Source organism: Chiloscyllium punctatum, chromosome 25 (assembly GCF_047496795.1).
Source record: "Chiloscyllium punctatum isolate Juve2018m chromosome 25, sChiPun1.3, whole genome shotgun sequence".
NCBI classification, from domain to species: domain Eukaryota; kingdom Metazoa; phylum Chordata; class Chondrichthyes; order Orectolobiformes; family Hemiscylliidae; genus Chiloscyllium; species Chiloscyllium punctatum.
The window spans coordinates 50,058,263-50,079,987 of record NC_092763.1 but is presented as its reverse complement, the minus strand read 5'-3'; the positions used below and the strand labels follow the sequence as shown (position 1 = coordinate 50,079,987).

General features: G+C 37.9%; 1 protein-coding gene across 2 annotated transcripts in view; it reads right to left on the bottom strand.

The window, feature by feature from the left end:
* Window positions 1-426: 426 nt before the first annotated feature.
* The window catches only part of LOC140495934 (non-POU domain-containing octamer-binding protein-like), a 33,682-nt gene continuing 12,383 nt past the window's right edge, over window positions 427-21,725 (bottom strand). The window contains exons 4-10 of one of the 2 annotated variants that reach the window (XM_072595247.1): window positions 20,279-20,475; window positions 18,964-19,048; window positions 15,196-15,307; window positions 13,567-13,621; window positions 7,581-7,619; window positions 7,103-7,230; window positions 427-1,382 (exon numbers count right to left, since the gene is read on the bottom strand). In XM_072595247.1, the coding sequence (XP_072451348.1) occupies window positions 1,248-1,382; window positions 7,103-7,230; window positions 7,581-7,619; window positions 13,567-13,621; window positions 15,196-15,307; window positions 18,964-19,048; window positions 20,279-20,475 (751 nt within the window). In that variant the 3' untranslated portion in view covers window positions 427-1,247. Of the gene's footprint in view, window positions 1,383-5,177; window positions 6,225-7,102; window positions 7,231-7,580; window positions 7,620-13,566; window positions 13,622-15,195; window positions 15,308-18,963; window positions 19,049-20,278; window positions 20,476-21,725 lie in introns of those variants that run through there. The other variant, XM_072595248.1, reaches the window with a different exon arrangement.

Below are 21,725 nucleotides of genomic sequence, written 5' to 3'. Positions count from 1 at the left end.
GGTAGAAAGAAGTGGGAGAACAATGTACAAGTGCCATTAAGCTACAAATCTTAAAGGAAAGATTTAAACTACCAAAACAGTTTACTTGTTTGATTGGAGAGTCTAACGACTCATTGAACAACCTAATATTAAACCATAAAGAAGAAATTAAAATCAACAAGTTGCTCAGAAGTTTGAATAGCTATGTTTTTAAGCCCAAGAGCTTCAAAAGCTCTTTCTACCAAAACCTTAATTAGAAACTCAACAAATGTACCGATCTTGTTACCTCAACAACCCTTCCAAATTTTGTTACCTATCTAGCTAAAAAATGGTAAAGCAACTAAAATCAAGCATTATAATCTTAAAAAATTCAAAAAATGCCACTCAGAAATGAGCAACAGTACAAAGATACAATTAGGGTAGTAAATGAATACATTACAATAGAAAGAGTGCTGAGAACTTTATTTGCATTCTTTAGTGCGTATTGGAACGTATATGTAGCAAGTCAAAACAAACTAGAGGGCATCAAGCTCAAAAGGTGGGTTTATATTTGATTTACTTTTCCTGCAAGTTAGGTATGTTTTCCTGGGACGATCAAATGTCCCATTCTAAAAATACAAATCACTCCAGTTTGACGTGGTCAATAGTTTCAAATATATCAATCTACCAAAAGCACAATACGCCATATCCTTAAAAGCGAACACAGCATGGTATTGTTAAGAACCTGGAATCCACCTATTACATGTCCAAAAAGTAAGTCCATTCCACATTCCAACATAAACTCAAATGCAAACCCACCTATTTCCTACATTGCTCCTACCTACTATATTTAAAAATACCAAATACATCAGCATAAAGCCTTCAGCAATAGAAAATAAAAACACATGAGCCATTTGAGATTCCAATTTTACTGTCTGTAATCACTTTAAAAAAAAACAAAATAATCACAAAATACGAAATTGTTCCAGAAGTCTGTTTCATTGGAAAGTCTGCTAGAGTAGCTAAACAAATATCAAAATAGTAACATCTCAATGAGAGTGTGTCCAAATTCTTTGCAACTTGTGCATTACATTATGTACATTGTGGATTACTGAAACATATCATGCACATTTACCAAATACATCCAACAGGAAATTAAAATAATATTTGAAACAGTAAATTACTAAAGACCTAAGTACTAAAGCTCATTACAATGATACAATCTGCAAAAATACTCGAGGCAATTTTAAGTGGAATGGCTAAAGGCTACTGTATTTTCAGGTCTGCAATTAGTATCTACGACGTTTGGCTGAACCATACTCTCCTTGATTTCCACGCGGAAACCCAGCAGGGCTGCCAACCATCGGTGTGCCCAAGTTATTTGCTTGACCATCCATATTTCCAGGAACAAATCGATCATTGGGCTATTAATTTAGTTAAAATATATATGATTGGATATTAGCGTTCATTGAAAGTCCCACGTAGATTTAGCAATAGGCAGGTTGAGAATCCCCCATTGGAACGATGAAAGTCAGCAGAATCCAGAAGTACCGATAAAAAAAGGGAAAGGGGTAATCATATTAGACTTACAAGTTAATAGCAAAGTTTGGGAAACAAATTAATACCTTCCTTTTGCCATGTGCACAAAGTATTTACTAGAACTGTCAAAATTAATTTATGTGAAATGAAAACAAAATTTTAAGAGAAAATCAGAAGAGAAAAACCAACCATCCTTTCAAACTCAAGTCAGACAAACAAGTCACTCAATTATGTGTACACACACACACCCCCAGACATGCATACGCTCTCTTCAAATGTATCACTTTTACAGAATGATGTGCTACAATTTTACAAGTTCAGATCACTGAGCTATCAGAGTAACATACAAGTTTTGATGACTTTATAATTGCAGATAACACAGCTATACATCATATGTTTTCTGTATGTATAGATCACTCAATTGTTTCTACAACTCTTTCTGGAAGTGCACATGATAGACTTCAACACCTCAGTTCTCAAGGAAGTGCAAGAGTCAGAGTAAATTCTTGATAAACTATACAACAGCAGTCAATATCAAAAAGTGACCAGGTGAGAAAATTGAATCAAACTGTGAAATTATTCCAAGGATTGCTTGCATAATTCACTTTCAATGCAACATGATAAATACACAGAATGAATAATCACTACAACAGTATAGCTGCATTCCAGTATATTTTAAAGAGATCGAATCATAAAGCTCTGACTGAAATTTTATCACTAATAAGATTTCACTCTTCAAATAAAAAAAAATTGATTTCATTACAAGCTGCATGGATAGTTCCAGCTGACACTTCCACTTAGGAGAAGTTCAAAGATATTCATTATACGTGATGATCCGAACGCCAACTCTGCTTCTGTCTACAAATGCCATCAGATCTGATTTTTTTCCTTCATATTTTCCTTTCAAATTACCAGCATATGCAGTATTTTGGTACTGTGTCAGTTGTGATGTCCTGCATAATTTATTAATATTAAATTTTCAGGACACAGTAATGACATGAACAAAGAACTTCAAGGAGGGCTAAGAAAGAATGCATTAGCCAGTGCCACCTGTGGAGGAAATTTGAATGCCAACAGACTCAGCAACACTTGGCTGAGAGGAGAAAGAATGTTAAGTGTGGAAACATTCAACCACTGAAGAAAAATAACCTGAAATCACAACTCAATTGGAGTTTTTTTGGGGGGGGGGGGGGGGGGGGGCGGGGTGGTGTGGAGGTGTGGCTGCACCTACACCGACACAAATATATTCGTTTGCTCTCAACTTTGCTTCAGCACATTAAGCCAAATGCACAAAATTAACTTAAGCAAAAGCTCAACTTTCAACATTTTCAAACAACTGAAGTATATGCTGCAGTCAAGATCACTGTTTCTGAAGCTCGAATCATCTTAAGACAAGAACATCCCTTAAATTTTGAAAGTAACTCGAATGTGCGTAATTCCTTTTGAACACTACTGTGCTCCAATATTTTAAAGTAAGAAAACGAGAATAATCCCACCAACTACCATCAATGCTATAAAATGTAATTCCATCAAATCCGTAGCTTACTTCAACAGTGAACGCACTGATATGTTTTCTTTGACGAACAAAGATAAATATAAATCTAGAGTTGGTAAATGTGTTATTCATCCTTATTTGATCATTTTGGACTGAAAATGGAAACAAGTATACGTGGAACACTTTGTAAACAATGGTAAATTGTATAATTATATTTAAGAAGCAGGGTAAACTTAAAGAGGTAAAGTAATTCTAACTATTATCAACTTTTCAAATCCTGACAGAAGTGTGTATAGATGATGGGAATAAAGAGTAAAATCAAACTGTTGTGATACCCTTTCCCATATTTTATTTACTAAATCAACTAGGTTCACTCATGGAATGGTCATTCATCTAAAAAAAACAGATAAATGACACCCGAAGAACCATATTACAGTATCAAATTAAAAGGGCTGAATGGCTTAATGCTGCACCTATTTCCTATGTTTCTATTTTCAGGATTAGAAATAATAGTGAAAATTAAAAAGCAAGATAGAAAGTTGAAATAATTCATCCATGTCTTAAAAGCAAATGCTGTAATTGCAGACACAACAATTGAGATATCCTGTAAGTAATAAGTTTGACATTGAGGAGAATGATTTGAGAAATAATTGCAACAACACTCAGACATGTTATTCAAATGTGTTAATGTGCGTCTGGGATCCTTTTGTAACACCATGAAATTGCTGACACACAATTTCCATTTACAGATGATTAAACCATCCACGTACAGTTGGACGCTAATTTCACTTCTCTCTATCCACACCACTTCCTTTTGAAACAGCACCAGTTAAGCGACGAAAGCAGCAAGCACAAAATTTATTGCAATGTCTGAGCAAACTAGGAAAAAATCAGATACCTAGAGCACCAACTAACATTCATTAATGTTTTTGAAATGCTGCATGCAAGACAAGGAATGTACAGTAATATTTTAAGCAATGTGCTTTGTCTGTACACCTACACTATCGGCCCAGACATGATACCACCCAGCCTGTTGACAGCCAGAAGGCAATCAACAATATCTTTTATTCCGTACAAAGTCATTAATAATACGGATCAAAATATTTGGCAGCACAAGCACCTGCAATGCTATCTGCACATCATGAACAACACTTACTGTTATTTTTCTCCACAAAACTACAAATCATCAGTGTGAGAATAATGTCATTGCTGCAGAAATGCAAGCACTTCCTAGCTTACAAAAATAAGTAAGGCTAATATAAAACAAAAGTATGAAAATTTAAATGCACGAGTTGACCCAGATTTCTGGTTGGACCCACTTCTCCCGGAGATTTCAATGTTATCATATTACACTGACGGATTAAGATAAGTTCCATCAATATTAGGGAAGTATAATCTGAAACAAATAAAAACAGTTCTAGATCATGTAGTCCAATACAACAAAAAAACTGTTACAAGTGTGCAACTATTAATGGTATAATTGTGTTATGTAAAACCAAGGAAAACAAATCAAAAGATCATAATGCAATACTTGGTAAATATTCAGGCCAGACCATTTCAATAACCCAGTCAACAAAAGGACCTTGCCACACCAGTCTACTTCAAGTCACTAATGCCCACGTCACAGTGACTGCACAGAATTTCTTTTTCACTCCAGGAATACACTACCTGATATTCTTTAGGTAACCTTCAGTCTGCTCACCCCAACATAACAAAGACCATGTCACAATTAAGAGATCATATGCAAGCAAATTCCATCTAAAAATAACATTTCCTGGAGCTAACCTAATTTAAAAGAAACTGATTTTATAGCAATAATTTCAATAATTTAAGTTCATTTTCAACACTTATGATAGATGGGGAATTAATCGAGTGCTGATTCATAAATGCTTCTATTCAGAAATAATTTCCAGAATGAGAAAGCACATACAGCTGGCAAAAACTGTACAAAGCACAATAATGTTACTTTGGCTTCCCCCCCACCCCCCGTAGTCTTTACAGAAATTCGCAAAATGTAACTTAATCTCAATTGGAAATACAAGTCAATTATGAAAACGATCACACAATTTAATGAAGTGGGCTCACAAGGACAGATGAAAGTTTTTATAAACATAGATCGAGTGATCTGGTGAGAAGTTCGATAAGTGGGATCTTCTTTAAAAATTGACTGTTTGGCCAAACAAGCTTTTCAAGCTTCTAAAATATATTTTATTTTCACATGTTTACACGGTGCATTGGCACAAACACTATTACAATAGCACCATAAAAACTGATACAGATATCCATGTTCCAACTGTATCCTTCATTCCAGTACAGAATCTTAGGTTTTATCCACTGTATACACATGAGTAAATAGTTTGGCACATCCTTTGTTTAAGAACTTAAGTGGTATTGCTTTTGGAATGTGAGAAAATCAAATATGAGCATCTGCTTGCCAATTATGAATCTGCTATTCTAAATCAGCTTCCTGCGGCAATGCATACAAGTTAACATCAAATGTAGTCTTCAAGTGAAGAGGAATATTTGGACTTGGGAGCACAGTTGTATTGCAGGTCCCATTTGACATACTCTGCTTTTATCTCTTTCTACTATAAATTCCCATTTTCATATTCAAAATGGAAATGCCTAGAATGAACTTGGCACAACGTAATTATAACTTCTTTCCAGTGGCAGGGCTCTAACACCTTCACTGGTAGACAGCATGTAATTTCAACCTGATGAGTCATATAAAATTAGCATGACAAATCTGGACACAGATATAATGGAAAGAATCGACAGAAATTGCACACAATATTTTTGCTGTATTAAGATATATTCAGTAAGTCACAATTACAGACTTGAAGCAACAGTATGTACAATAACTGAAACACACTGTATTAAAGATTACAGAAGAAATAACTTGTTTCCAATATAACTGTGGAGACTTAAAACAGACAAGTCTACACACAACCAAATAAATGGAGTACAAAACTCAATTTAAGAATAATTCCCCAGAAGTTTGTTTTGAGATGTAGTCTTTCACTCATTTAAACTGTTATGTTTCTTCCTCAGCATTTTCCAGAAGTCTGTATTCATACCTTCCCTTTTAGGTTTTCTTGCACTTTGCTATCCATTCCTGCATCTCATTTTGACCACTGAATGTAAACCCAGTTCATTCTTTTACTGAACCTCCCGTGTTAACCAGTTACGCAGAAGTTGGTCCAGTAGGGAACTTGTCATAATTGATCCTGATCTACTCCAGAAAGCAAGTGGAGGTAAAGAGGTAAATTGAGAAATCAATTAGGAGCCTGAAATCTGATCAGCTGTCAATAAATATTAAAATAGACCTTTACCAAAAAAAAACCATCAGCAAGGAAGCTGCTGGCAAGAAAAAGCATTCAAATCACAAATACTTGTACTTTCTGAAAGAAAGTGCACCATTTTGACAGTGATTTGCTAAGTTCAAAAACTTCCGTAGTACATAATGATTTGTTTGAAATAGGAAGATTTCACAGAAAATCATTCCAGTACACTTACTAATTTTACTGAATACCCAATACTGCTGTATGCTGCATTTGTCAGCTTAAAAAAACTGGACTAAGCCCCCAAAAATGTTACTGTGCAAAGCAGAAATTAAGTGGAGAGTGTAAAAATCCAAGTTATTAGTTAATATGGCATTCAGCATTATAAACATCATAGATTTTAGAATACTTAACTTGACCAGAAAATGGAAAATACAACGGTATTCTGCCATTGCACGCTTTCAAAAATTACTGTTATAATATGCATTGTTATGTCAAGGTCTTAACTGACAAGTCGGAGTGGAGGAAAAGAAACTACCACATAAGCCAAATCATAAAATGGGAAAATATCTAAAATTGATCAGCACAATTTATATATTACAGTTAAAAGGGGGCATCCACAAAAGCAACTCTGCACGTGAATGAGTAAGATTCTCACTGCAATGAAACAAAACCAAAAGGTGTACCCAAATTCAACACACATTTACAGTCTCTCCCCACACCAGCATGCCAAAGATTAGAAGAAAATATGCTTACAACTTCAAATTCACAGTTCCCTCATCTGACTCTAGGCTAGTATTATATTTGTAAATATATTTTAATACATTACCATTCCCATATTGTTTTCTGGCATTTGGCTTCCCAGGTTCCCAGGTGGTCCTTGTGGAGGTGGTGCGCTAGTATTCACAGTCGGCCTGTTCATGCCCATAAGTGGCTGCGGGACTTGATTTGCAGAGGCTGACAAGTATAACATTTCAGTCAAATATTGGCTGATAGTTATCTTACACTTGCCATTCATTCACTTAAATACTTACCCCAGTTCCCCAAAACAAATAACTGTCCATCAACTCAACAAAAAGTGATAACTGGTCCCCCTTCCTATTTGAAATTATACACAACTTGCAATTTCAAATGAAACACAAGTGTCTCAGCTTACTCCTAGAAATTGCATTTTTCTTTTCAGGGAGAGGTTTTCTACTACACAATACAATCACAGTTATATACTCTGGATGTTGCATACAAAGTAAATATCAAATATTATGCCAATAGTAACACTAATGAAATTGTTACAATCTGAAATTTCATACCTGCTTTAAGATTTGTAAAATCAGCTGCAGTTAGACCCACTGAAATGAATAGAAACAGGAAATTATAAGTTTCGCAAAAATTCTAAACAACGCCTTGTCCAACAAACTGTCAAAAGTCCCTTCAGTAATGAACCTTCAGATATGGAGTATCTAGATTTCTTGAAAATTCAAATTAGCATGCCTAAACAAAAGCTAAACTGGAGTCAAGCAAATTTTTACTGTATGAGGCAAGAATTTTCAAAGTTAATTAGGAGAGGCTATTTGCAAGTAAAGGGGCAGTCGAAAAATGAGAGGCCTTTAAAAATGAGAGATGAGTCCAGAGGCAGTCTGTTCCTATTAGTGAGATTGGCAAGGCTAATAGGTGTAAAGAATGCAGGATGATTAAAGAAATTGAAGCTCTGGCCAAAAAGAGACGACATATGGTAGGTATAAAGAAGTAGGATCGAGTGAACCTCCTCAAAGGTATAAAAGCATGAGAATTATTAGCAGATGGGCAAAAAGGGTAATAAGGGAACTCGAGATAGCTTTGGCAAATAGGACGAAGGAGAATCCAAAGTGATTCTACAAATGCATTAAGGGCAAAAGACTAACTAGGGAAAGGATCGGACCCCTTAAAGATCAACAAAGCTATGTGTGGAACTGTAGGAGATGAAGGAGATTCTAAATAAGTATTTTGCATCAGTATTTGCTATAGAGAAGGATATGGAAGCTAGAGAACTTGGGAAATAAATAGTGAAAACTTGAAAAGTGTCTAATATTAGAGAGAAGGGGTGCTGGACATCTTAAAATGCTTAAAGATGGATAAGATGTCTCCCAGAACTAGTGTGGGAACCTAGGGAAGTGGTTGCCAGCACCATTGCTGAGATATCTGTATCATCAATAGCTACGGGTGAGATTCCAGAAGACCGGAGGTTTGCTAACATGGTGCCATTATTAAAGAAGGTGCTTAGAAAAAAAACAGCAAGCAGACCGGTGAGCCTGATGTCAGTGGCAGGCAAGTTATTGGAGGGAATTCCGAGGGACAGGATCTATAATGTATTTGCAAAGGAAAGGACTGATTAGGAGTAGTCAACATGGCTCAGTGTGTGTGGAAAATTGTGTCTCCTTAACTTAATTGAGTTATGTGAAGAAATGACAAAGATGATTGATGAGAGCAGAGCTGTGGATGTTGTCTACATGGACTTCAGCATGGCATTTGACAACGCTCCACTTCGTAGACTAGTTAGCAAGGTCAGTTTACATGGAGTCCAGGGAAAGCGAGCTATTTGGATACAAAATTGGCTCGAAGGTAGGAAACACAGTGACGTTGCAGTGTTGGGATTTGGACCAGAGGCATGTGACCAGCAGTATGCCACAAGGATCAGTGTTGGGTCCCCTACTTTTTGTCATTAATATAAATGATTTGGATGTAAATATGAGGATTCATTAATAAATTTGCAGATTACATCAAAATTGGTGGCAGAGTCGACAGTAAAGATTATCGCAGAGTACAACTGGATCTTGATCAGATGTGCGGAGTGCTAGATGGGTGAATTTAGACAAATGTAACATGTTGCATTTTGCTAAAGTAAATCAATGCAGTACTTATACACTTAATGGTAGGATCCAAGGGAGCGCTGCCAAACAGAAAAGTTGGGGTTCAGGTTCATAGTTCCTAGAAAATTGAGTCAGTCACACAGTAGTGAACACTGCATTTGGTACACTTGCCTTTACTGGTCAATATAGAAGTTGGGAGGTGATATTGCGATTGTACTGGACATTGGTTAGGCTTGAAATATTGCGTGTAATTCTGGGGTTCCTACTATAACAAATGTTGTTAAACATGAAAGGGTTCATAAAATAGATTTAAGCTAAGTAGAGCAAAATTTAAAAGGGACCGAAGGGGCAACATTTTCATGGAGAGGATGGTATGTGTATCAAACTGCCAGAGGTGGTGATGATGCAGAAGGCATTTAAAAGCTATCTGGATGGGCGCATAAAGAGGAATGGTTTGGAGGAACATGGGCCAATGCTGGCAAATGGGACTAGATTTATTTAGGATATCTGGTCAGTGTGGTAGAGTTGGTCCAAAAGGTCTTTGCATGCTGTACAACTCTATGACTTTACATTGAGGAAGGGATCCCCTAATCACATTTACATTTTTATATTTTTAAAATAAAAAGGCATTTCACTTTGTCATTCAATAAAAATGCTGTTGTGACAGCACTTTCACATTAACTGTTCCGAAATGCACTTTCCTATGAGGAAAATATATCAGTTTTCATTACCAGCAAATTAGCCAAAGGAGGGAACACTAAAATAGAATCAAAATGGAGACAGGATCAACAATGCATAATGTATATAATTAGTTCCAATTTTAGCCTCACTTCGATTTCAATACTAGAATGCTGCAAAGAGGCAGGGGTGGATGTGGGCACAGTTACAACATTTAAAATACAGTTGAATATGTAACTTTTGGAGGGATATGGGACAGGAGCAGGCAGGTGGGATTCGTTTAGTTTAGGATCATGTTCAGCATGGACTGGTTAGACCAAAGAGTCGGTTTCCGTACTGTGTGACTCCATGATTCTATGACTACTTCAAATAGAAAAATTTTCAACGTCAACATGTCTCTTTTACTGAAATTATAGCATCAACGTTTGATGAAATTACCTAAAAAAAAACACAACTTGAAATATAATCACTCTTATAAATCACAGCCGAGACACGTTGCATAAAAATAGGCTTTAACACCAACTAATTCAGCACACAACAGCTGAACAGCTATCATTCCAATGCACTACACATGTAAATAGCAGATAGGGTATCCTCATCTAAAACAAGGCTTGCAATATAGCCAAGTTCGCAAGGCCTTCCTGCAAGCATAAAAAAACTAAACTTCAGGGGTACAACATTTAGAATAATAAGTCATTAAAGTAAACACCAAGCTCTTAGAGTGCTGGCATTAGAAGAGAAAAAAAATGACTCAGTACTGTTCACCCTGGCTGCAAAAGGAGTAAATTTCAACCCCACAACAATTCTTACTATAACTCTATCACAAAACAAAAATCATGGCTTTTACAGAAACACAGACATGACCTCATTTTTATAAAATGACTGATCTTTGGAACACGTTTCAGACTGAGCGAGTCAAGTCTGTGAACGAGATAATTGGACCACTAACTTTATACTCCTTGTAGCACACTTTCTACCTTACTTTTAGCCATTCCATGAAATATATTGATAATATTAAAGCATGCAGAAATTGGTACAGCAGAAATGGTTGGTATATAAAAAAAAGTCTCTCTGCAGTAAGGGTTAAACCGGGAGTCTTAAAATTCACTGGCACTAGAGCACCACGAGCTGGAAAGAAGAATCCCACTGCGACAAATATTGACTTGCAATTTGATATACAAGCAAAAATGCAACAGCGTTCAATCAGGAAGTGTAAGTAGTCTGTTCCAATTTCCAAAAAAGACTTTTGTGTCCCATTCACACTAATTACATTAAGTTATACAACTGCAAATCATTAACATCGAGAATGCAGCATGCACTAAGTTCTAAAATCATTTAACCCAGCCTGATCTGGAAATACGTACAAATGTTGCGTGGTAAAACCTTTGTCTGCACCAAAAATTAAGAATTCAACTCAATGATTCCATCATGAGGCCATTTCAGCCACCGCATTGTATTGGCTCTCTTGCAAAAGCAATTCAGTTAGCCCTCGACCCCTGTCGACATTAACTTATAGCAACAAGCACTGACCCTTTAAGGTCTTCAATTATTTCCTACAAGTCAAAGTCACCACTATGTATGAAGAGCACTGGTCCAAGAAACAAACCTGAAGCACTCACCATGCACCTTCTGCAAGTGCAGTAAAATTCACTACGACTGTTAATGTCACACAATTAACTTTGTTTTCAGTGCCACAGCCCCTTTCATTCCTTGGCCTTGAATCATGCTGGCAAGCCAATGACATAGCACAGAGCAAAAGATCTTCTGGAAATCCATGTATGCCTACAGTTTTGAATCTTTTGATAATACAATCAGATTTGTTAAAGAAATACAAGCTGGCTTTCTTCAATCAATCCAAATTTTATCCAAGAAACTGAATTTGGTCTCAAATTGTTGTTCAAAAACCTTCCCACTGACATTGAACAGCTAGCATAATTTTTGGGCTTTTATTCTTGCCCTCTTTTGAATAAGAATTGAGCACTGTCGATTCTTCTGTCATTTGGCACTACCCCAAATACCTGAGAGGGAATGAAAAAATACCTCTAAATTTCCACTCTACTTCCATAATGTACCACACACCCCATGCCTGGTGATCTCTCCTTTCAAGTTTAATCAGCCTTACTACTACTCCTTCCAAATACTTTAGACTAACCTCTATCTCACCTACATATTGTGGCCTTCGCAGTTTCTTCCTTGGTAAAGACAGATATACTAATTTAGTTTTTCCAATATGTATGATGCTACATGCATCGATTTCTATTTTGGTCCCTGATTGAACCATCCTTCCTCCAGCCATGCTTTCACTGTTGGAATGCCTTTGGAAGATATTTTCATTCCCATTTCCTTCAGCTGGTCTCAACTTTCTAAATTCAGCCTGGTTCCTACATTTGTTAACATGCAGCATTCATGATATGCACTCTAACCCTTAGAATTTTCTCTGCTTCCTTTGTCAAAGAATCGCCACCACAGTTAATCATGACAGAAACTATCTCTGAACTGCTTCCAATGCAAGCATACCCTCCATAAAATCAAAACAGTTGGTAGCACCTTTAAGTCCAACGTTACTAAATTGTTGCAAAGAGCTGAGGAAAGACTCCTGAATTTTGCAAAAAGGTTATCATCCTTAGCCCTCTAATTAATTGCTATACCTAAATTCTAACTTCTTGTTTCAAAAGCAAAGTCAACCAGGTCCCGCCCATAACACCAAATTCTCAACTCTCTCTATTTAAACACTTCATAGTTTTATTGCAAAATTTGACAACTTCAATTGCCAACATAACACTTGTGCCACATTTTGGTCCAGAAAGGTAACTAATCCATTTGCAGCTTCATTGGTGTTTTCCTCACAAGTAGCTTCGCTACACATTTCTGCATTAAAAACAATTTTGGCAAAACTAAAGTTGATCCCTTCATCCAAGTCACTAATATAAGCTATACGTCGTGGGGTCACTGCACTGATTGTAACAACCAACATTTGTGGCTTGGATTTGCTTTCTCTTTCAACGGTGACTCATCTTATGCGGCACATACACAGCAACACCATGAGCTACAAGTTCCACACCTAGCACAATGCCATTGAGATTTGCAACTATATTTGCATTCTTTCAGTATGACAGAATCAAATCTTGGAAGTCCTTTTGCAACAGGACAGCAGTAATAGCCTACCACCAGTCAATGGCAATTCACTCATGGAAGGTGGGCACTGATGGCCTAGCCAGCAATCACTGCTTATCCCGAAAGGCGGCAGTGAGTTGCTTTCTTAAACTGCTGCAGTAATTGGGCTATGCAAACCCTATAGTTCTTTAGGAAAAGAGTTTCAGAATGTTGACCCAGTGACAGCCAACGAACAGCAACGTAACTTCAAAGGTAGAATGATGTGCGGCTTAAGAAGTGAACCTGCAAGTTGTGGCATTCCCATTTATCTGCTGACCTTAACCTTCCAGATCGCAGAGGTTACAAGTTTAGTAGTTGCTGTCAAAGTTGCCTTGCTGCAGTGTATCTTTAGATGGTATATACTCTAGTTACTGTGCATCAACAGTGAAGGGAGTGAATGTTGAAGACAATTAACGCAGTGCCATTCAAGGGAGCTGTTTTATCCTGATGGTCTGATTTCTTGAGTATTGTTTAAGCAACACCGATTAAGCTAAGCTTTCCCACCCAGAATAGCTGACCTAGCCAGCAATGTCCACATCCCTTAAAACTAGAAAAAAAATCTGAGATGCAAGAAAAATTATTTATCATTTAAATTCAAAATGTTATGTGCGCATCTTACCTGGCATGGTCATTCCACTCCGTTGGGCAATTTCTTCCATCCTCATATTTTCCCTCTAAACATAAATTAAATTCACATGCACAATTAAAATTACAGCTGATGTTCTCGCCCACTTCAGAAAATGTTATGATATGCCTCAGTTATATGCCATGACTCAGCTATTTCCAGTCAGTGAATCACCCTAAAAAGTTGAAATATTTAAAGAAACACAAAAGGGGTGACCTAATTACCTTTATCTAACATATTGGTCAGCATACATTGCATCTGCAGACGTTGTGGTGTTTACACAACTGATACACAAATGCAACATTCCTGGTTAGTTCTATCGTGTTAGTGTAGTGACCACGATGGCTTACAAATTTATCAGGTTTTTCATTTCAAGATCTCTGTAAAAGCCTTCAAGCCAAAACAGGTGTCTTTCTCACAATGCCTCAAAGAAAACAAGCACACTGACATTTCTAACTCAAGCCAAAATAAGTTAGGTGCAACAGATCACTTACTAAATGGAGGATAGTCATCACCAAAAATTAAAAGAAACAAATGCAAGAAACTCATTTAATTCCATTCTTGTGGTTTAGATTATTGATCCAGAAAACATTTTTACCCATGTATTCCACCTACAGAATTGTCCATTCTATTTATTAATGTATACTTATTTCAATTTGAAGGGACAATATTTTGTTTGCACCTGTGTTTTGCTGCTGTGAAAGGAGCAGTTTATTGTTTTGTTAATTGATGAAATCTGGTATTTTTTTTCCATTAGAGTGGTCAGTCAAGCAAGTTAACTGCCTTCAGTACTTAATTTGGTTTTAATGTATACATTTGTGACAATTTGTGGCACAGTGGGCTCGACACAAACACCCTTGCTGCCTTTGAAGAGAGGTTGGCACTGCAAGGTGACACAACCCTATCACTTCTCAGGAGGCCATCTAGTGCAGACATGTTTCTGCTTATCCTTCCGAGGTATACAAAACGTGAGCTTCAACCTTGGTCTGTGCATATTTGCGCCTGACTTTGTAGGCTCTGGACCAGTGTGCACAGAAGATAAAGGAAGGAAAAGACATTGAATTCTGCCACGCAGTTACCAAAATTCAATTTTAGCAAATCAACCAGCAAAGGTAGGAATCTCAACCAAAGTACCAAAGTCAAAAGTTATTGGTAACATCACATGATGGCCACATTATTTTATGTACTTCTCATACACGAGTGACTTATCAGTTTTTAAAACATGTTGCTTGGATGAGCAGTGTGGGGGCATGGTACATTATTACTTTTTTCTCTTGTTTAATAACATCAACTTAGCCTTTGTTAACTCTGAAAAGCCTGGGTAAATTGATTCATTTTAAAGCAAGATAAGATTATCCATAAAGGGAAGGGACCTTTCAGAACTTGATCCTGTTTCAGCCAATGAAAAGGATTGCTGAATAAAGGGATGCCGAACTATCCTTACTCACCTAGGAGAACAATTTGGGTTATCTAGAACATTAACAAATTGGGAAACTTTCCTTGACTATTTGACATTAGTTACAAATCCTAATAATTTCCACAAATGTATTGATTGCCTTTAATATTCTTCTAAGCTACCCATTGCACCTTTGCTCAATGATATTAATATTTCAGAACACCTACATTTTCAGTGAAGTTTCCTCGGAATCCCTCCTGCTGTCTTCTCATCATTTCTTCTTTCTCACGTTGACGCAAAAGCATTTCTTCCTCACGTCTTCTGCGTTCCTCTTCTTGCCTGAGAATTGTTTAAAATTTAGGATTTTTGAAGCTTCTGTTGCAATTTTTTTTACCAACCAATACTTAAATAGTTCAACTTAAATACTTCATCTATATGCAACATTAGATAAAGCCAACACTGGAATAAAATTGCACCACGACATCCCCAGTCCATGGAAACTTCATTTTGCCAAATAGGAGCTCAAGCAATTTTGTATTTGGGGACTTTGGTGGATGGTACTTGTGTTTTTTCCACAATTCTCTAATACATTTAGAGAACTACAGCAAATCAAGACATCTAACCGAAGCCTGAGATTGCCCTTAATATTGAAATCTTGTCTTGCTCTATATTTCCCCCAGGTTTTATGAAAGTCATCCAATTCTTATTAAAAAGATTCAGTTCCTTTGCTTCAGTTATTCTAAAACTTTTTTTTGCATAGCACAGTTTAAGAAAGCAATGTGGAACCAGCTTCAAGGGTGATTAAAAATAATAACAAATGCAGCCTATGACACAAAAAGCCAGTTGACAAATAAAAAAGAACGCCATTACAAATAAATGAATGAGTGATTCCCTACTGGAATTCCATGAAATAATGCTCAATATGGAAGTGCTGGATGGCAAAGAGCACTTAAGATTTTAATTTTGCATGTAATCAACAATAGAACAGTCAGACAGTGCCACTGACCTCATTATGAGTTTTGAGAAGATTTGTAGCTCAGGTTAAGGTTCTGGATGTAGGTTTGCTCGCTGAACTGGAAGGTTCATTTCCAGATGTTTCGTCATCCTACTCTGTAACATCTTCAGTGGGCCTCCGGGCAAAGCACTGTTCATGATTCCTGCTTTCTATTTATGTTTGGGCTTCTTTGGGTTGGTGATGTCATTTCCTGTTCTTTTTCACAAGAGGTGGTAGATGGTGATCTATCTAAATTCGGGTTAGACCTCATCTACCACCCCTTGAGAAAAAGAACACAAAATGACATCACCAACCCTAAGAAACCGAAACACAAACAGAAAGCATGTATCAAGAACAGTGCTTCGCCTGGAGGCCCACTGAAGATGTTACCTAGTAGAATGATGAAACATCTGGAAATGAACCTTGCAGCTCAGCAAGCAAACCTACATCCAGAACTTGCGCAAACAACAATGCGGTCACTTTACTGCCATCACTCAGCACCCAATCGCCGTTCAGTGTTTCCTCATTGACAAGAATTTTGTCAATTACATTTCACTGTGAATCAAGTCCATTTAACACAACCTACATTCTTCCAGTTAGTCCGCCACTTTAGTGTGCCAATTTTAAATGTGAGAATTATAGTCAAGATTTGTTTGACTCGCATTTACGCATTTTTAGGAACAGAGAAAATGACAACACAGAAGATAATTCCTCCATCATACCCATGAGGCAAACATTCCTATCTTCCAACTGTGTGCAAACAGACAGTTTTTGTTTTAATTCAGTCATGGGACATGGACATCACTGGCTGGCCAACATTTTACTGGTATTCCGAGATGCCCTTGAGAAGGTGGTAGTGAGCTGCCTTCCTAAACTGCTGCAGTTGTAGTGTGATTTCCATGATTCTGACCCAGCGACAGTGAAGGGATGGCGATATATTTCCAAGTCAGGGTGGTGAATGACTTGCAACGTGAACTTGCAGTTGCTGATGCTTCCTATGTATCTGCTGACCTTGTCTTTCAAGGTGTAAGTGGTCACAGGCTTGGAAGGAGCTGGAAGGACATCAGTAAACTTCTGCAGTGCATCTTGTAGGTAGTGGATTAGTGGTGCTGGAAGAGCACAGCAGTTCAGGCAGCATCCAACGAGCAGCGAAATCAACGTTTCGGGCAAAAGCCTGATGAAGGGCTTTTGCCCGAAACGTTGATTTCGCTGCTCGTTGGATGCTGCCTGAACTGCTGTGCTCTTCCAGCACCACTAATCCAGTATTTGATTTTCAGCATCTGCAGTCATTGTTTTTATCTTGTAGGTAGTGTACACTGCTACTATTTCAGTGATGGAGGTAGCGAAAGCTTGAGGATACAGTACCAATGAAGCAAGCTTTGTCCTGGATGGTGTTAAGTTTGAGTGTTGCTGGGCTGCATCCATCCAAGCAAATATGGATTTCCCACGACATTCCTGACTTGTGCCTTGCAGATGATGGACAGGCCTTGGAGAATCAATGGGCGAGTCAACCAGTGTTCCTAGTTTCTTGGAGAAGCAAGTTAATGCAGCAAGTCCGCTAAGCTTCTGAACAATGGTAACTCCAAGGACGTTGATAGTAGACTAACACTAATGAATGTCAAGGTACAGGGAACACATTGTTCAAATTCATCATTTGTCCAAGGCAAACCCCTGGAGAAAAATTGTAATCTTGCATTTCCACCTTTTAACATCTGTACCTCTGCTAGGTCTCTAATCATCCAAGGAGACGAACACCTAGAATTTTTGTTTTCACAAGAACATGAAAATTGCTCAGTGAACCTACCTGCTCGTGCCACCCCCATCTCACAAATGAAATGTGTTAGGAATTTGCACATCAAAATACTAGTCAAAAAGGAAACTAGGGAATTACAGACAAGTCAGCCAAGCATTTCTTATCAAAAATACTGCCAGTGTCTACAACTAAGCACAGTCAGTCGGGATACCAGTCTGTGTGCATTGCTTGACCATGGCTATCCCAACTCAGCTACGCTCATCTGTAGCTTTTGTTACCTCCCGGCTTGAGTATTACAATTGGCACCTGCAAAGTTTGCACATTCACTATCCAAAAAAAATCCGACACTACTCAAAACTCTGCTGCCCATGTGTTAACTTGCAATAAGATCCATTAAACAACACTGTGACCCCCAACTACACCAAAATCCAAATACTGGCTTTCAAATGTGTCCATGACCTTGCCCTGCCCCTCCATAAACTCAACTAACGCTACAAGGCTCCAAAAAAAATGTGAACTCCTCCAACACTGGCCTCTTGTGCATTCCCAAATCATTTGATGCCCAAACGTTCAGCTGCCCAGATCCCAAGCTCTGGAATTCTCTTCTGACAGTTCCCAATTTTGCTCTTTTTCTTTGCACCATCAAAAATGCCCTAAGAGGTAGAAGTACAGAATTGCAAAAAACTGACATCAAGCAAATTTGCCAGTTTTGCTAAATGCAGGTAAATATGATGTTATCCAATTTGAATACAAAAATAGGATCAAAAGAACTTTCAAAATAACGGAAACCCAGAGACAAGGGAAATCCAAGGGAGAATTACTGATACAAGTCCATAGATCATTAAAATGGCTAAATTCAAATACAACGTTTCAAAAATAAAGGACAAAAACAGATAATCAATAAAGAAAAGGCCAAAACATAAATGGGCTGAAATCATTCCACATTTATATGAAGCACAGGCCTCAAGTATTATGAGCAACTGTGCGTCAGAGCCCGGTTGGAACATCAAGGTCTTAGATGAAATACAGGATTTTTGAACCAAAATGTCTCTCCTAAAGGGGAAGAAAAACTAATATTATACTTGAAATAAATTTCAAGTTTAGAAATAGCTGTAAAATTCAATCAAATGTACTGAAATGGAAGATTGTTAACATGCTCAATGTCCCTAATATGATACCGATTATCTGCCAGAATATGCAATGTGCAGAAACTTAACAGCATAGTGCAAGACAGTACATCTTCTTTACCTCAGTTCTATTTGTTTACGCTTTTGCAGTTCTTGATTGTGCAATTCTTCCATGCGCCTCAATTCCTCTTGACGTCTCATTAAATCTGGTGACAAAAAGGACTTGTTTTAGTACACGTCTTTAAGAGAAAATTTAGTTTTACACACAATTCCACATATTCCAAAAATTGAAATAAGAAATTGTGACATCTTTAACGAGCACAAGTTGCAGCTCGACCTAATTTCACTTTTAAGAATTTCCAAAATGGGTAAATGGACAATGATTCATGCCCAGAACACACATGTAACAGTGCATTTGCAATAGTGCTGTGCAAATATCAGGCATAGCAAACATCTGTGTTCTATACAAGCATCAGTAGGCTCAAACGTTTAATTGCTTTTTCTCCAGACTACTGCCAGAGGAGTTTCTCCAACAGTTTGAGCGAAATCAAACATCAACTAGCCACAAAAAGACATGATCCGCTCTCACTAGTATCCTCACAAACGGATGAGGAAGGACACCACTTCGACTGGGACAACATATCCATCCAGGACAAGCCAAAAAACAAAGACACGCATGAGAATTCCTCGAAGCATGGCATTCCAACCGGAACTCTATTATCAAACACATCGAGTTAGACTCCATCTACCACCCCGTGAGAAAAGGAGCAGGAAATAACACCACAGGAAATGACATCAACCCAAACATATAAATAGAAAGCAGGAATTTTCAGCATTGCTTCGCATGAGGTCCACTGAAAAAGTTATCTACTAAGGTAATAAAACGTCTGGAAATGAACCTTTCAGCTAAGCAAGTAAATTTACATCCAAAACAATCAATTTCTATTTTGAGTGTTTCAGATCTCCAACATCTAGTTCTTTTAATTACAGCAAAATATTTTGGCTTGTTATCTATCTCCCATGAAAATTTTAATCCAAAAGAAACAGCAAGTAAATGATACAATTTCCAAGGGATCGCTGGAACATGTGGCCACAGTTTTAGCTGCACAAAATTTGATCTAATGTTTAAGAAAAACAATAAACCAGCAGAAAAGATCACTGGCTTTATGAGGAGTGGTGTACAAAACCAAAATCCTTTCACCACTTTATTGGGAGTTTTATGAAACAGTGGTTATGCAGTGGTCAATTCTGACAAGACATTTTAGGCAAGGCCTTACTGAAAGAGTAGATTTCACAGGAAGTGCACCACCAGATTATAAGTACATAGAGAAAAAGAAGAAATTCGGATAATTCTTTCATAAAGGACGTGCATGATCTCTATCCCAGAAAAGTAAATGCCTTCAGACATGCAGAAAACTATATTCTTCTCAACCTACCCTGTCTCATTAGCATGACTTGGTGCTCATGACGGGCAGCTTCCAGTTCTACTTCCAGTTTCTCGCGTGCTTCCTTCACATTTCTATCGACTTGCTCCTGCTGCTGTTTCTCCATTTCAAGCAGAGCCTTCCACCTCATGGCATATTCATATTCGAATGACCCATGCTGTGCAAATCTGGGTGGCTGTTCTCGTTCCCTTAAAAATCATACAACAGCAAGTAAGTAGGAGGATTGAAGGCAAGAAGCTAATGCATCCTCCAGTGCACTTCCTATGTAAAATAGTCAGAATAAATGTCAATAGATTATTCAAGTAAAATGTCCTACCCAACTGGTGATAAGGTTCATGGTTAACAGTGAAAGAATACTGATGTGGCAAGCTTAAAAGATAGCTCCCAAAGTGGTTTGGTCTACTCAGGTTGCCAACTGTTCAGCAATTTAAGTCCAATGTTCAAGATAGCATACAATACAAAAAACCAATTATGACCATAAACAAAAGGTAGAGGTGGCAGGGTGAAATGTGAGGAGGATGATAGGAGAATACAGGGTGACCTGGACAGGTTAGGTGAGTGGACGGATACATGACAGATGCAGTTTAGTGTGAATATCCACTTTGCTGGCAAGAACAGGAAGGCAGATTACTACCTAAATGGAGTCAAGTTAGGTAAAGGGGCAGTACAACGAGATCTAGGTGTTCTTGTACATCAGTCAATGAAAACAAACATGTAGGTACAGCCGGCAGTGAAGAAAGCTAATAGCATGCTAGCCTGCATAACAAGAGGAATTAAGTAGAGAAGCAAAGAGGTCCTTCTGCAGCTGTACAGGGCCCTGGCGAGATCGCACCTGGAATACCGTGCACAGTTTTGGTCTCTTTATTTGAGGAAAGACATTCTGGCTATTGAGGGAGTGCAGCGTAGGTTCACAAGGTCAATTCCCGGAATAGCGGGACTCTCTTACGCTAAAAGATTGCAGCAATTGCAAGCTTGTATATGCTTAAGTTCAGAAGGCTAAGGGGGGATCTGATTGAGACGTATAAGATTATTAAACGATTGGACACTCTGGAGGCAGGAAGCATGTTTCTGCTGATGGGTGTGTCCCGAACCAGAGGACACAGTTTAAAAATAAGGGGTAGGCCATTTAGAACAGAGTTGAGGAGAAACTTCTTTACCCAGAGAGTGGTGGGTGTACGGAATGCTCTGCCCCGGAAGGCTGTGGAGGCCAAGTCTCTGGATACTTTCAAGAAAGAGTTGGATAGAGCTCTTAAGGACAGTGCAATCAAGGGTTACAGGGATAAGGCAGGAACAGGACACTGAGGATGATCAGCCATGATCATAATGAATGGTGGCGCTGGCTCGAAGGGCAGAATGGCCTACTCCTGCACCTATTGTCTATAAATGCCTTTTACCCTGACAGGTTATTCTCAACCATGGGAATAACTGGGTCACCAAC